Genomic DNA, 13,700 nt, shown 5'->3' with positions numbered 1-13,700 from the left:
CAGATCAGATGTTTCTAGACTTATATCAGTTTTATTGTACAGCCTTCTATTGTCTTGTTGCAAATACCAACTGATCAGATGATGTTCTACACTGGTCGATGCAAGAATTCAGTTTCTTGCTGCTGTGACATGAGTTGTTATACATGTGTTCATTCTATCCCATGATTATTTTCATCTCTGTTTGTTCTTGAAAAGTATTACATAGGTGTGGAATTTATGTTTTTGCAGACAGGTTAAACCTTATGGGGTTTTCATTAATAAAACTGGAGATTGCAAAATCTGGTGCGGCTCTGCAGAGAAACCAATCCGATTCCAGGTTTTTGTCAAAGCTTAACCAGTTCCCATCCGGGCTATATAAAAGACTGCTCCAGTGCGGTTGGCTAGTTCTGGGAGGGCGTCCATGGACGTCCTCCCCAGAACCACAAAATCCCCCGCAACCCCTGGGGCGCACGCTGTGCTCGAGCTGTGATCGCTGTGTCCTTCCACAGCTCATCACATGTTCAGGTAAAAGGCCAATCAGAGCCGCCTTTTACCATGTGTTCAGCTGTGTCCAATCACAGCTGATCAGTGTAAATAGGAAATACCAGTTATCAGCAGCCTTGTCCTCATGCTGACAGCGTGGCGGTAAGTGGCATTTCTCAGAGGGGACATCTACACTGCTCATCAGGGCACTGGTCATCGGTGCCCTGATGATCAGTGTAGCCCCAGCAGTGCGACTAATAGTTCCCATCAGTGCTGGATATCAGTGCCGCCTGTCTGCAGTCTCATCAGTGCAGCCTCATTAGCAAAGGAGAAAAATGTGCTTATTTACAAAACATTATAACAGAAACTATGGGCAGCACAGTGGCTTAGTGGTTAGCACATCTGCCGTGCAGTAAATGGATCATGGGTTCAATTCCCAACCATGGCGCCTCCTGCATGGAGTTTGCATGTTCTTCCTGTGCTTGCATGGGTTTCCTCCTGGTACTCCGGTTTCCTCTTACACTCCAAAGACATGCTGGTAGGTTAATTGGTTCCTGTCTAAATTGTCCTAGTTTCATCCCTGGCCATGTGGGATCTCCTGCATGGTAGGGGTTGGGGAAAGAACTGGCAACCTACCCTGTAAAATAATTGCTAAGAGAATTCATGGAAAAAGTCACTTACGAGTGACGGTCCATGCAATCACCAAGGGTCGGATACGACTGGATAGATAGATAACAGAAACTAAGAAACTTTTTTTTTTTTGGTCTTTTTTTTTGTTTGTTTAGCAAAAAATAAAAACCCCAGTGGTGATTAAATACCACCAAAAGAAAGCTCTATGTCTTTGTCTCAAAAAAAAGATAAAAATTTAGTTTGGGCACAATGTTGCATAATTGTGCAATTCATTCAAAGTGCAATTGCGCTGAAAATTTGGCCTGGGCAGGAAGGGGGTAAAAGTGTCCGGTAGGCAAGTGGTTAATTAAACAAGCTGAAGTTAGAAGCTGATTGGCTACCATGCATAACTGCACAAGATTTTGTACTCTCCAGTTTTAGTAAATCAACTGTTTTTGTCTGTCCCCCCCCCCCCCCCCCCTTTAAATAACAAGTTTATTAAACATTTTCCAAATAGTACAGTACTTCATGAGATGGTGTGAAAAAGTCTGACCATGTTTTCATTAAACAAACAAGTTTTGCTTTGTTTATAAACATACTGAATGCATCTTAAAAAAAAGTTTTTCGTTTTTTTTTTCCTTTAAAGATTTGGAAGAGACGTGACGATGGTGAGCAGAATCAGGAGGGCGCATGAGGATATTTAGGAGTTTAGTCTTCTGAAAAAAGAACTTGCGAGTACTGGGGCAGTAGACCTTGTGGTTGAAGTGTTAACATTTACTGAAAAGTGAGACTGGCCTGTCTGAAGAAGACGCATTACAAGTTGAAGAGCATAACAGCCTTCTCCTGCTATAATCCATCCTATCTGCAAGATGAGTCTGTACCTGTGTTTCCAGGAGTTTTGTGAATTTGTATATTTTTTTTTATATAAAATCTATAGAGGAATTTTAAAGGCTTCCGTTTTTGTTTAATATACATTAAATCCATTTCCCTATACATCCTAACTTTTGTGATTATTACATTTATATGTAACTAATCACTGAAATTTCATACAAGTGTTAGCATACTATTGAGAATTCAAAATTTTCAAGGTTTAACCACTTCACAGCCACGCTATAGCCGAATGACGGTTACAGCACGGTTGTCCAGTTCTGGGAGGGCGTCATATGACGTACTCCCAGAACAAGCTCCAGTGGAATACACCTAGCCCTCTCCATGATCAGGAAAAAAGGCCAATCACAGGGGCCTTTTACCACGTGATCAGCTGTGTCCAATAACAGAAGATCACCGAGTAAACACAGTTGCCGGTTATCGGCAGCACTTTCCTCACACTGTCACAACGTGAGGAAAGTACTGCCGATTGCCAGCAAATGTCACAGAGCAGATCGACACTGATCATCAGGGCACTGATGATCAGTGCCACTCATCAGTGCTGCTAGCCAGCACCCATCACTGCCGCCTATCAGTGCCCATCATTGCTGCATATCAGTGCAGCATCATCAGTGCCTCCTCATCAATGCCCACCAGTGCCGTCTCCTTGGTGGCCACCTCATCAGTGCTGCCTATCGGTGCCCATCAGTGTTTTTTTTTTTTTTTTTTTTTTTGTTTTGTTTTTTGGTTTTTTTTTTAATAGTGCATAAAATAAAACTCCCAGTGGCGACTAAATACCTCCAAAAGAAAGCTCTATTTGTGTGAAAAAAAAAGGCTAAAAATTTCATGTGGGTACAGTGTTGAGAGCGCTGAAAATTGGCCAGGGCACGAAGGGGGAAAAAGTCCCAGTAGTCAAGTGGTTAATTCTTCAGCTTTCGTTAAAAAAACCCATGGTGATTATTGATAGCTTCCTGTTTACAGGGTGACAGCATTTTGTGCCTGTCTTCAAGTTCTTGTCCTGTGTTGTCACCTTGTCTGATGGGCTGCTGGTGAAGCTACGTTGGCCATTACAAAACACTTTACACAGGCATGGTTCTCTGTTATCACCATCAAGACAGTCTCCCTGAGATATGCTATGCACTCTTCAATGTAGCACATGCAGACAGGTAGTGGCTGCAATGAGGAAGGAAGAAATCGGTGTGAGATGTAACAAAGGTGGAAAAAGTACTTTATTAAAAGGAGATGACAGTTTGATACAGAGTGATTTATTAAAGTGGTTGTAAAGGCTCAAGGTTTTTTTTTTTAGCTTCATGCATTCTGTGCCTGAAGGTAAAAAACCTCTGCAGCATCCCCCTCAATATTCACCTAAGCCCCCTCTTGATGCAACAATGTGCACTGGAGTCTAGGCTATTCTGGGGCTCCCTCTTCTCATTGGCTGAGACAGAAACGGGAGCTATTGGCTCCCACAGCTGTCATTCACAGCCAGTGAGCCAATGAGAAGAGAGGAGGTGGGGCCGAGCCACAGCTTGGTATGTGAATGGACACCCATAGCAAGCTGCTTGCTGTGAGGGCACCTGACAGGAGGGAGGGGCCAGGACCACTGGTGGGGGACCTGAGAAGAGGAGGATCCAGGCTGCTCTGTGCAAAACCACTGCACACAGCAGGTAAGTATAGACATGTTTGCTATTTTTCTTTAAAAAAAAATAAACCTTTAGAATCACTTTAAACTAAATATCCTGCCATTAGGGTTTACATCTACTTACACGTCTTGCCGACCATGTATAGCATATGTGCAATGGCAGGAAGAGTAGGTCCTAACACCCACACACCATACATACAGTGCTCAGCATAAATGAGTACACCCCTACAGATTTGTCAGCAAACCTTTTTACTTTCCTTTTCAGAATCAACACTTTCTATTGAACACTATACTATAAAATACTTCCACAAATGCGGGCCATTGATTGCAAACAAGATATGTTCATTTGCACACACAAAGTATTTTTCCTAACATTTATTCAAGACCATGTTGCAAAAAAGAATACACACCAATGAAAGTCTTGAGACTTGTCATTAAACAGGTATCCAGCAGACAGTTGATAATAAAAGGGCGTTACTTAACCACTTGCCCTCCAGAGCATTTACCCCCCTCCTGACCAGGCCATTTTTTGCGTTACGGTGCTGCCTTACTTTGACAATTACACGGTCATTCAGCGCTGCACCTAAATGAAATTTATGTCTTTTTTTTTTTTTTTTTTTTCCCCCACGATTTGAACTTTTGGTGGTATTTGATCACCTGTGTGTTTTTGGGTTTATTTATTTATTTTTTTGCACTATAAAAAAATTACAATTTTGAGAAAAAATATTTTTTACTTTTGCTATTAAACATGTCCAGTAAAAGAAATTTTGAAAAAATCAAATTTTGTCATATTTAGGCCAAAATGTATTCTGCTATGTGTTTTGCTAAAAAAAAAAAAAAAAAAAAACAATACATGTAAATTAATTGGTTTATGTAAAAGTTATAGCGTTTTACAAATGGCAGTATAGATACTGGAATTTTTTTTCTTTAACTAGTAATGGCGGCGATCAGCGACTTATAGCAGGACTGCAGCGGGCATTATGACACTAGGGGGAACTGACTTGATGTCACTAACACCAATACAGTGATCAGTGCTAAAAAAAAAAAAAAAGGCACAGACACTGTATTAATGGCACTGAGCAGGAAGGGGCGACCAAAGGGTTAACTGTGTGCTGTTTCACAGTAAGCTCTGTATGTGTGCTTCACTGTAATCACACTGCTTTGGATGGCTGTGCACAGCCATCCAAAGCAGTGTGCACGAGCTGACAGAGGAGAACTGTATTATTTATGGGGTCGGGAAGCGGTTAAAGTGTTGCTAAACCCAAGACCCTGCATTCACTCTATCTGGTCTCCCATAGTACATAGAATGTGGAAATGCAATTATTTTAGCTAAATACCTTTTCTCATCAGCCGTTAGAGCAATCTTGTGACTTCTATCAGTGTCTAGCACAGCACATGTTAAAGCTTGTAGGAGGAGTTTTCTTTCTGATCTAGGAGGATGCAAAATCCCTGACCTCTGTTTGGACAGTGCTGATTGGCCCTGTGCTGACCACATGCACTCTCCCAAGAAAAAAAAAAAACACCTCTCCAGCAATACACACCAAACTGAGCATGTGCAGAATGACTCCACATGATATGTCTTAGCAGGACATAAGAGGGAGACACTGGAAGAAGGGGAGGATCAGAGAAGTCAGGGTCAAACAGCATTTTTACACAATGCAGAGGATTAACACCTTAGGTTCCACAGTGAGTATAACCAGCATGCTTTACTGCATATACAGACTGATTTTACTGTTGTGGGTTTAGTAACACTTTAACCAAAAATAACCCTTCCCTTTCATGCTGTCAGCAATGGCACCACATGGAAGAAAAATGTCAGAAGGTCTGAGAAAGGAAATAATTTTTTTACACAAGAAAGGTGAAGACTACAAGAAGATCAGCAAAGCTTTACTTATCAGTCAGAATACTGTAGCAAAAGTGATTAAAAAATGTAACAAAGATGGAACTGCAACCATCTCACAGAGATGTCCAGGCCATCCACAGATGTTAACACCTCGACAGGAGCATCTTCTGATGAGAAGGGTTGAAGAAAATCATCATCCAAGTTCACTGCAGTTATCTAAAGATGCAAAAAGCCAAACGGGTGATTGTTTCCCGTGATACAATACGGCGCACACTGCAGAGGAATGGCATACATGGTGTCATCCACAAAGGAAGCCTCTCCTAAAGCCCATGCACAAAAAAGCCCGTCTAGAATTAGCCAGGGCCCATGCTAAGACTACTGTGACTCTGTACTCCTGATGAGAACAAGATAATGTTTTTATAACTGATGGCTTCAAAACTGTATGCCATCGCAAAGGTGAGAAGTACAAAGAAAAATGCATGGTGTCTACAGTGAAACATGGTGGTGGCAGTGTCCTGTGAGGCTGCCAGAGTGCTGCTGGTGTCAGGGATCTGCATTTCATTGATGGTATCATGAATTCACAGATGTACTGCTCTATATTGAAAGAGAAGATGCTACAATCACTCCATGACCTTGGTCGTCGTGCACTTTTTCAACATGACAATGATCCAAAACACACATCTAAGGCCACTGTTGCATTTCTGAAGAAGAACAGGGTGAAAGTGATTCAGTGGTCAAGTATGTCTCCTGATCTGAATCCAATTGAAAACCTAAGGGGAATTCTGAAGTGACAAGTTGAGCATCACTCTCCATCCAGCATCCAGGCTCTAAAAGAGGTCATTCTTGAAGAATGGAAAAAGATAGATGTTGCAGTTGTCACCAACTTGTTCATTCCATGCCTAGAAGACTTGATGCTGTCCTTACAAATCATGGAGGTCATACAAAATCCTAGATGTAGTCGTTTTTGGTGTGGGGTGTTTTCATTTTTGCATCAAATAATTTGAATAAAATCTTACTTTCATGTAATGAGCTGAACAAATGTTTTATAAAACTTAGTTTTCTAAACATTTTTTCAAAAGGGGTGTACTCATTTATGCTGAGCACTGTATGTGTTTATGGCGGTTGAGGTTTTTGTGCTGAAAACCCACTCCCAGATCAGTTGCGAAGTTGTCACAGACAGCTACCAGTCTCTGTTTATGATCAGGAATTGGCAGGACAGGCTCACGATCAGGTGACAGCCAAGCACAGTGTTTACATGATCTAGAAGTCCACCCTGTCTCCCAGCATTAAGACCCAGTTAAAAGGCCACTGTGAGGGATGGTGAAGGGGTTAAAGCAGATTTGATTCCATGTTAGAACAACAGAAACAAAGTAGCCCGTTAACCATACTTTTGTTATTTGAATCACTCACTGCGGATTTAAAGAGTTGCCAAAGCAGCCAGTCAGGCCTTTTGTTTGTAGTTCATGGGCATATGGAAGAGGAGTCTGGCAACAATAACTGTTCCTTTTTTGACCATCTCTGACCATTGGGTTCAGTGATATTTAATGGATCCTATACCCAATGGTTCAACTTGTCATCTCTGTTTTGGTGGATCGGCAATTCTAATATTAACCGCTTTCCGACCGCCCTATAGCAGATATACTGCTACAGGGCGGCATGGGTGTGTCAAATCACGTATGTATACGTGATTTTGCATTACTGGGTAGGGGGTCCGCGTGCGCCAATCATGGCCACAGCTGTCAATCACCGGATCCCTGCCAGTGATTACTCACTGGCACCCAGTGATTGCTGAGCATCTCCGACGGGGAGGAGAACTGTTTGTAAACAAAACAGTTCTCCTCCCTGTCAGCTCATGCCCACTGCTTTGTATGGCTGTGCATTACTAGTAACAATTTAAACAAAAATCCCAGTATATATACTGCCATTTTTAAATTATATAACTTTCACGTAAACCAATTAATTTACACACATTGGGATTTTTTTTAGCAAAGACGTAGCAGAATACAATTTGGTCTAAATTTATGACGAAATTTGATTTTTAAAATATACTGCTACAGGTCTTTTTTTTTTATATAACGCAATATATATTTTATATAAAATATATAATTAAATATATTTTTATAATTGTCGGTCTTTTTTTTTTATATAACGCAAAAAATAAAAACCGCACAGGCAATCAAATACCACAGAAAGAAAGCTCAATTCGGGGGAAAAAAAGAATGTAAATTTCATTTGGGTGCAGCGTTGCATGACCGCACAATTGTCAGTTAAAGTAACTCGGTGCCATAACGCAAAAAATGGCCTGGTCAGGAGGGGGGTAAATCCTCAGGAGGGCAAGTGGTTAAAAGGTACATGTGGAACTCAAGTGGAACAGTGGATCTTGTTTAACTCTACAATGGGTGGTATTAGTTATACTAGACAATGAACATAGGCAACTGATCAAAAAAAGCTACAGAACCTTTGGGATTAACAAATCACTTGGGAATTTGTCAATGGAACGTGTTAAAGCAGAACTCTAGGAAAGCATTTGAAAACACAATGCATTTACCTGTTTAAGAGCGATTTTTTTGTGCTGATGGATTTGAATTCCTGTCTATCCAGTGCTGAGATTTATAAAGCCCTGCTAAGCAGGTGATCAGACTTTTATTTTATTTTTTTGTGTTGTCGATAAGTGGTAAAATTCAAGTTATTTCCCTGCCATCAGCATACTGTTAATTGCCTACAGCAGTGGTTCCCAGTCTCAGTCCTCAAGTACCCCCACAGGTCTTGTTTTTGGGATTTCTTCACCTTGCTCAGGTGATTTAAATCCTTATCAGTGGCTTGGTATGTATGACTGCTATTTTATCTAAGGGAAGTTCCCAAAACATGGGGGGTGCCTGAGGATGGAGGTTGGAACTGTTGACCTAGAGAACAACTTAGACATATAGTTGCATAGTTAGTCTGGCTGAAAAAAGACAAGTCCATCCAGTTCAGAAAAAATACAAATGATGTAGCGCTAAAACACCCAGTGAAAGCGTCAGTGCCTTAGGACATGCAACATGATGTTAAAATCCTATATGAACATAATACATATATGTGCGTGATGATACTGACAAAATGGAAAACAGATGTGCAACCCCTACACACAGTGCACATATATAAATATAAAGTCCAGTGATCCTGTATCAATATTTGCACTCAAACAGAGTCCTTGGACTGTATGTGGGCCCGCACACCACCACGTGCAATCCGAAATCAGCTGAAGTGGCCTCTCACCTCCTCCCTGCGACCCTGCAGGGCCACAGAGCTTTATCAGATCCCCACTGAGTCAAGGTATGCTTCCTCTTGAGTGGATGGTTGGTATATCCCCAGTATACAGCTTCCACCTCTCCTGTGGTATCCTCCGAGGTGAGCTGAGCAGGATGGACCCCAGCTCAAGCCCCCATGGGATAAAGGAAGCAAAAGACATCCTCCATAGTGTAAAACCGTTTAATAAATGCCGGAAAATAAATGTATAATACACTCACATTTGCCAAATAACATACAAGCTGTATCCCATAGCATGGGTGTATGCGTGTGGCTGAGGGTGTACCAAGATGGCGCCGCGCCGGAAGTGCGTCACCACGTATTGCCGTCGACGCGTTGCGTCACGTGACCCCGTGACTTCCTCAGGACTGACGTGATTGGTCTATAGCACTCACTTAAATAGGCCAGCCTTTCCTCCAATCGTGACCCGCTGGGAGTGGTCACGGCAGCCATGTTCTTGTAGCCCGTCGATCTTCTACTTACACATAGCCTGAATAGGTGTATATAGAAATATACATACACCACAGGCTTCAGCTCTAGCACAAAAAATCGTGCCAGAACCGATGTGGAATATAATGGTAAGTAATTATGATGTACTAAATCCACCAGCAAATATAAAACCACATATATGAAAAATGTGATGAATCTATAAACAAAAAACCTCCTGAAATGAACTTTATTAAGGAGGTAAATAAAATGCAAATGCAAATCTAAAAAATAATGATAAAAATAATAATGAAATGTATATAAAAAATGTATATATATAGAAAATATATATATATAAAACAGGAAACCGCCGCTCTCTATTTGAGGAGATAAATATTGCCAAAAATCTTGGAAAAAACATAAAAAATATATATATAAAAAAAAAAAAAAAAAAAAAAAAATACCACCTCTAGACATACGCTGTTCACCCTTCATATGGTTACATATAAATGTAAATGAATGAATAAGAATGCAAATAACCAGAAAACACATAAGTAACTCAAGATACAACACAAAAGAAAAATAAAATTAATAATTGCTAATGAAGCAATTTAAATCAAAATCAATGTTAAGCCCTTTGGGCGTGTGTGTATCTAAAATAAATATCCACTTTGACTCCGCCTGACTTAATGCTCTGATCTTATGGCTTCCTCTCCAGTGCCTATGATACTTCTCAATTCCCCAGAAAACCAGACTAGAGGGATCCTTATTATGATACTGTGAGAAATGTCTAGAGACACTATGCTTAGGAAAACCCTTGCGAATATTTTGAACATGTTCTCTCAATCTGACCCATAGCGGTCTTTTCGTCCGGCCAACGTATTGGAGACCACAACCGCATTGCAGTGCATATACCACCCCCTCTGTCTTACTGGATATAAAATCCTTAATTTGAAATTCTCTTTGGTTGTTAGTAGAGATGAAAGAATGGCGTCTAGGATTGGGGCCTTTAATAGCTCTGCAGGCATGGCACATTTTGCAAGGGAAAAAACCCTTATAATCCAAAAAAGTTGTTCTATTTTTATTAGGAGGATCTATCACGTTATGTACTAAAACAGATCTCAGAGTGGGGGCTTTCCTGTATATAAATTTCGGAACAGTAGGTAAAATTTGACACAATAGAGGGTCCGTAAGCAAAATGGACCAATGTTTGATAAACACCTTTTCAATATCCTTATAATTAGCTGTGAAGTCTAGAATGATAGCCAATTGATTGTCAAATTCCTTCTTATTCTTGTTACTCTTGTCTACCAGAAGGCAATTTCTATCCATGTCTCCTACTTCTCTAATTTTACCCTTGATGTTATCTTGACAGTATCCTTTGTCCACAAATCTATTTTCCATAATTGTGGCCTGCTTAAAGAATTCTTCTTTGTCAGTGCAGTTCCTCCTCAGTCTAATCAGCTGTCCCTTGGGTATATTCAACAGCCATGGGGGGTAATGGCAACTATCTAATGGGATATACCCATTGCGATCGACTTTCTTAAAGAAAGTCTTAGTATAGATCTTCCCCTCATATGTGTAAATACATAAATCCAAAAAATTGATACTTGCCCGATTAACCTCCCATGTAAAAGTGATGTTCTTCCCATTGGAATTCAGCTGATAGAGGAACGCCTGTAGATCTTGTTCTGCACCGTCCCAGACAATGAACACATCATCGATGTATCTCTTGTACAGGACTAACTGTTGTGGGGGATTATGGTATACTGACTCTTCCTCCCAGTGGGCCATAAACAGGTTGGCCACACTGGGAGCAAATCTAGCCCCCATGGCTACACCCCTGATTTGTTTGTAAAAGACACCTTTATACCAGAAGTAGTTGTGGGATAGACAATACTCGAGACATTCCGTGATGTATCTCCTCTGGGCCCATTTATATTGGCTGAGCTCTCCCAGACTCCAATTGACTGAATTGATTGCATCTTCATGATTGATGATCGTGTATAGGGCTGATACATCTGCACTTGCAAACACCAATTGATTGCCTCCTTTAACATTCTCTAAACATTGGATGAGATGCTTGGTATCTCTTAAATAGCCTTAGTTTTAATAACCAAAGGTTGTAGAAAAATATCTACATACTGTCCCATTCTGGCCATGACAGAATCTATCCCATTGACTATGGGCCTCCCAGGTGGATTATCTGGATCTTTGTGGATCTTTGGTACCATGTATATAACGGGTATCCTGCACACTTCTGGATTTAGAAACTTAGTCTCTTTCTTATTTAATATTTGTTTGGCTTTTCCTTTCTCAATCAATTTAGTCAGGTCTTTTTTATAAACATTAGTAGGATCTTTAGGTAAGGTTAAATATGTGGCTCTATCATTAAGATGTACTTCCATTTGTTTTTCATAATAGTCTTTAGTTAAAATCACTATACCCCCACCTTTGTCTGCTGGCCTAATGATGATGTCATTTCTTTTTTTCAATCTGCTAATACCAATAGCCTGAGCCTTATTCTGTATTCCTTTTGTAAAGCTCAATTTCTTAATGTCCATGTCAATCATTTTTTTGAAAACCTCAATCTGATTGTTATTACTTACTTGGGGGTTGAACAATGACTTATTTTTAAGTCCTGTATGTACAATGTCATCATTGGGAGCAGTAGATACTAGATGTTTGGGTCCTGGTAACCCTAAGAAAAACTTTTTGGTGGTCAATTTTCTGGCATATTTAAGGGTGTCAACGTATATATTGAAGCCATTGGCTTTGTGTGGAGGGGCATATTATCATGCAGTATAATTATCATCCAGTTCAACCATTAAAAAAAAAAAGTGATAATCCTATTCCCACAGATGATCCAGAGGAAGGAAAAAACCCAGCAAAGCATGACCCAATTTGCTCCTGCAGGGAAACAATTCCTTTCTGATCCCCCGAGAGTCAATCAGATATTCCCTGGATCAACTTTACCTATAAATGTTAGTAACCAGTTATATTCTGTGTATCTAACAAAGAATCCAGGCCTTTTTTAAAGCAATCCACTGAGCTGGCCAGAACCAACTCTTGAGGGAGTCTATTCCACATTTTCACACCTATCATTGTGAAGAAACCTTTCCGTGTTTGAAGATTAAATCTCCTTTCCTCCAGATGTAAAGAGTGCCCCCTTGTCCTCTGTGATGACCTCAGGGTGAATAACTCTACACCAAATTCACTATATGAACCACTGATGTATTTATACATGTTGATCATATCCCCCCTTAATCTCCTCTTCTCAAGAGAGAATAAATTCAGTTCCTCTAATCTTTCCTCATAGCTGATCTCCTCCATGCCTCTTATCAGTTTGGTTGCCCTTCTCTGTACTTTCTCCAGTTCCTCAATGTTCTTTTTGTGAATTGGTGCCTAAAACTGAACTGCATATTCCAGATGAGGTATTACTACTGATTTGTACAGGGGAAATATGATATCTCTCTCTCTGGAGTCTATACCTCTTTTAATATAAGAAAGGATTTTGCTCGCTTTAGAAACCGCAGCTTGGCATTGCATGCCATTATTAAGCTTGTGATCTACCATAACCCCCAGATCTTTCTCCACCATTGATTTCCCCAGTTAGACGCCTTAGTTAATTTTAACATCTTAAAACCTGTCATTGCAGATTCATAGAGGCTGTCATTGATAACCTTTCCTAAAAATGCATGGTCCCTAGCTGTGTACCAATGCTGACATCCCAAGCTTCAGTAATTTGCATTAGTGATACAGGACAGGTGTGTAGAAAAGCATTGACTTGTTCCAGGTCAGTGACTTCAATGTTGAAGCCAGTGGGTTTGTAGGCAGCAGGGGCGGACTGACCATTTGGAAACTCCGGCACTGCCCGAGGGCCTGGGGTCAGTAGGGGGCCCCATGAGATGCCCCTGGTACCTTTTTCATAGGCTTTTTTGAGTTTGGGTAAGGACACAGGGGCCCCATGATCCCCTAAAACCCGGGGGCCCCATGAGTTGTCAGTCCTCCCCTGGTAGGCAGCTAGCATTTTCAGAAGTTATTCATCGATGGTAGCCTTTGTGTTTGGCTCTTAACAGGTTTACTGTAATTTAGCAAAGTATAGCAGGGAAAGGATAAGAGGGCTGCATGCTGCCCAACGCCCACCCACAAACTAATGAGTCCTGTGATGTACATGTGTGCAAAGCTTTGTAAACCTATGTAAAAATGGCAAGAATGACAAACCCTTTAAGGTGTTTGGTGGCCCTTGCATTAGATTGTACCGTTACAATGTATCTAAACCCTAATAATTTACTTCTCGTATTTGCAACCTTTGGTCTATTAAATATACTACGTCACATTTGTTAAGTTACATCTGTTCAAGTGCAAAAAATGCCAGTTGATCCTGCCAAAGGTCTTGTGAGCCTATAACTTCCTCTGCTCTCTGCCTGTGCTATCTTCCCATCTATCTCTACAAATAACATCCACCCTATGTTATAAAGAAGAGGAGAGGTGGTGTGTTCTATAGTTCTTTCCTAGGGTGACCTCCGCTCCTCCATAGATTCAGTATGGTGACTTGAGCATAGCCAC

The 13,700-nt window shown here is 40.7% G+C and overlaps 1 protein-coding gene across 1 annotated transcript in view; it reads left to right on the top strand.

Moving 5' to 3' along the window:
• Positions 1–2,064, top strand: part of USP39 (ubiquitin specific peptidase 39) — a 30,050-nt gene extending 27,986 nt beyond the window's left edge. The window contains exon 13 of the mRNA XM_089681683.1: positions 1,718–2,064. Coding sequence (XP_089537809.1) covers positions 1,718–1,765 — 48 coding nt within the window. The 3' untranslated portion in view covers positions 1,766–2,064. The remainder of the gene's footprint in view (positions 1–1,717) is intronic.
• The last annotated feature ends 11,636 nt before the right edge of the window (positions 2,065–13,700 follow it).

The sequence above is a fragment of the Staurois parvus genome, unplaced genomic scaffold, assembly GCF_062004578.1.
Source record: "Staurois parvus isolate SC_StPar_1 unplaced genomic scaffold, SC_StPar_1.0 ptg000276l, whole genome shotgun sequence".
NCBI lineage: Eukaryota > Metazoa > Chordata > Amphibia > Anura > Ranidae > Staurois > Staurois parvus.
The sequence above is the reverse complement of the archived record's forward strand: the minus strand, read 5'-3'. Positions and strand labels throughout refer to the sequence as shown.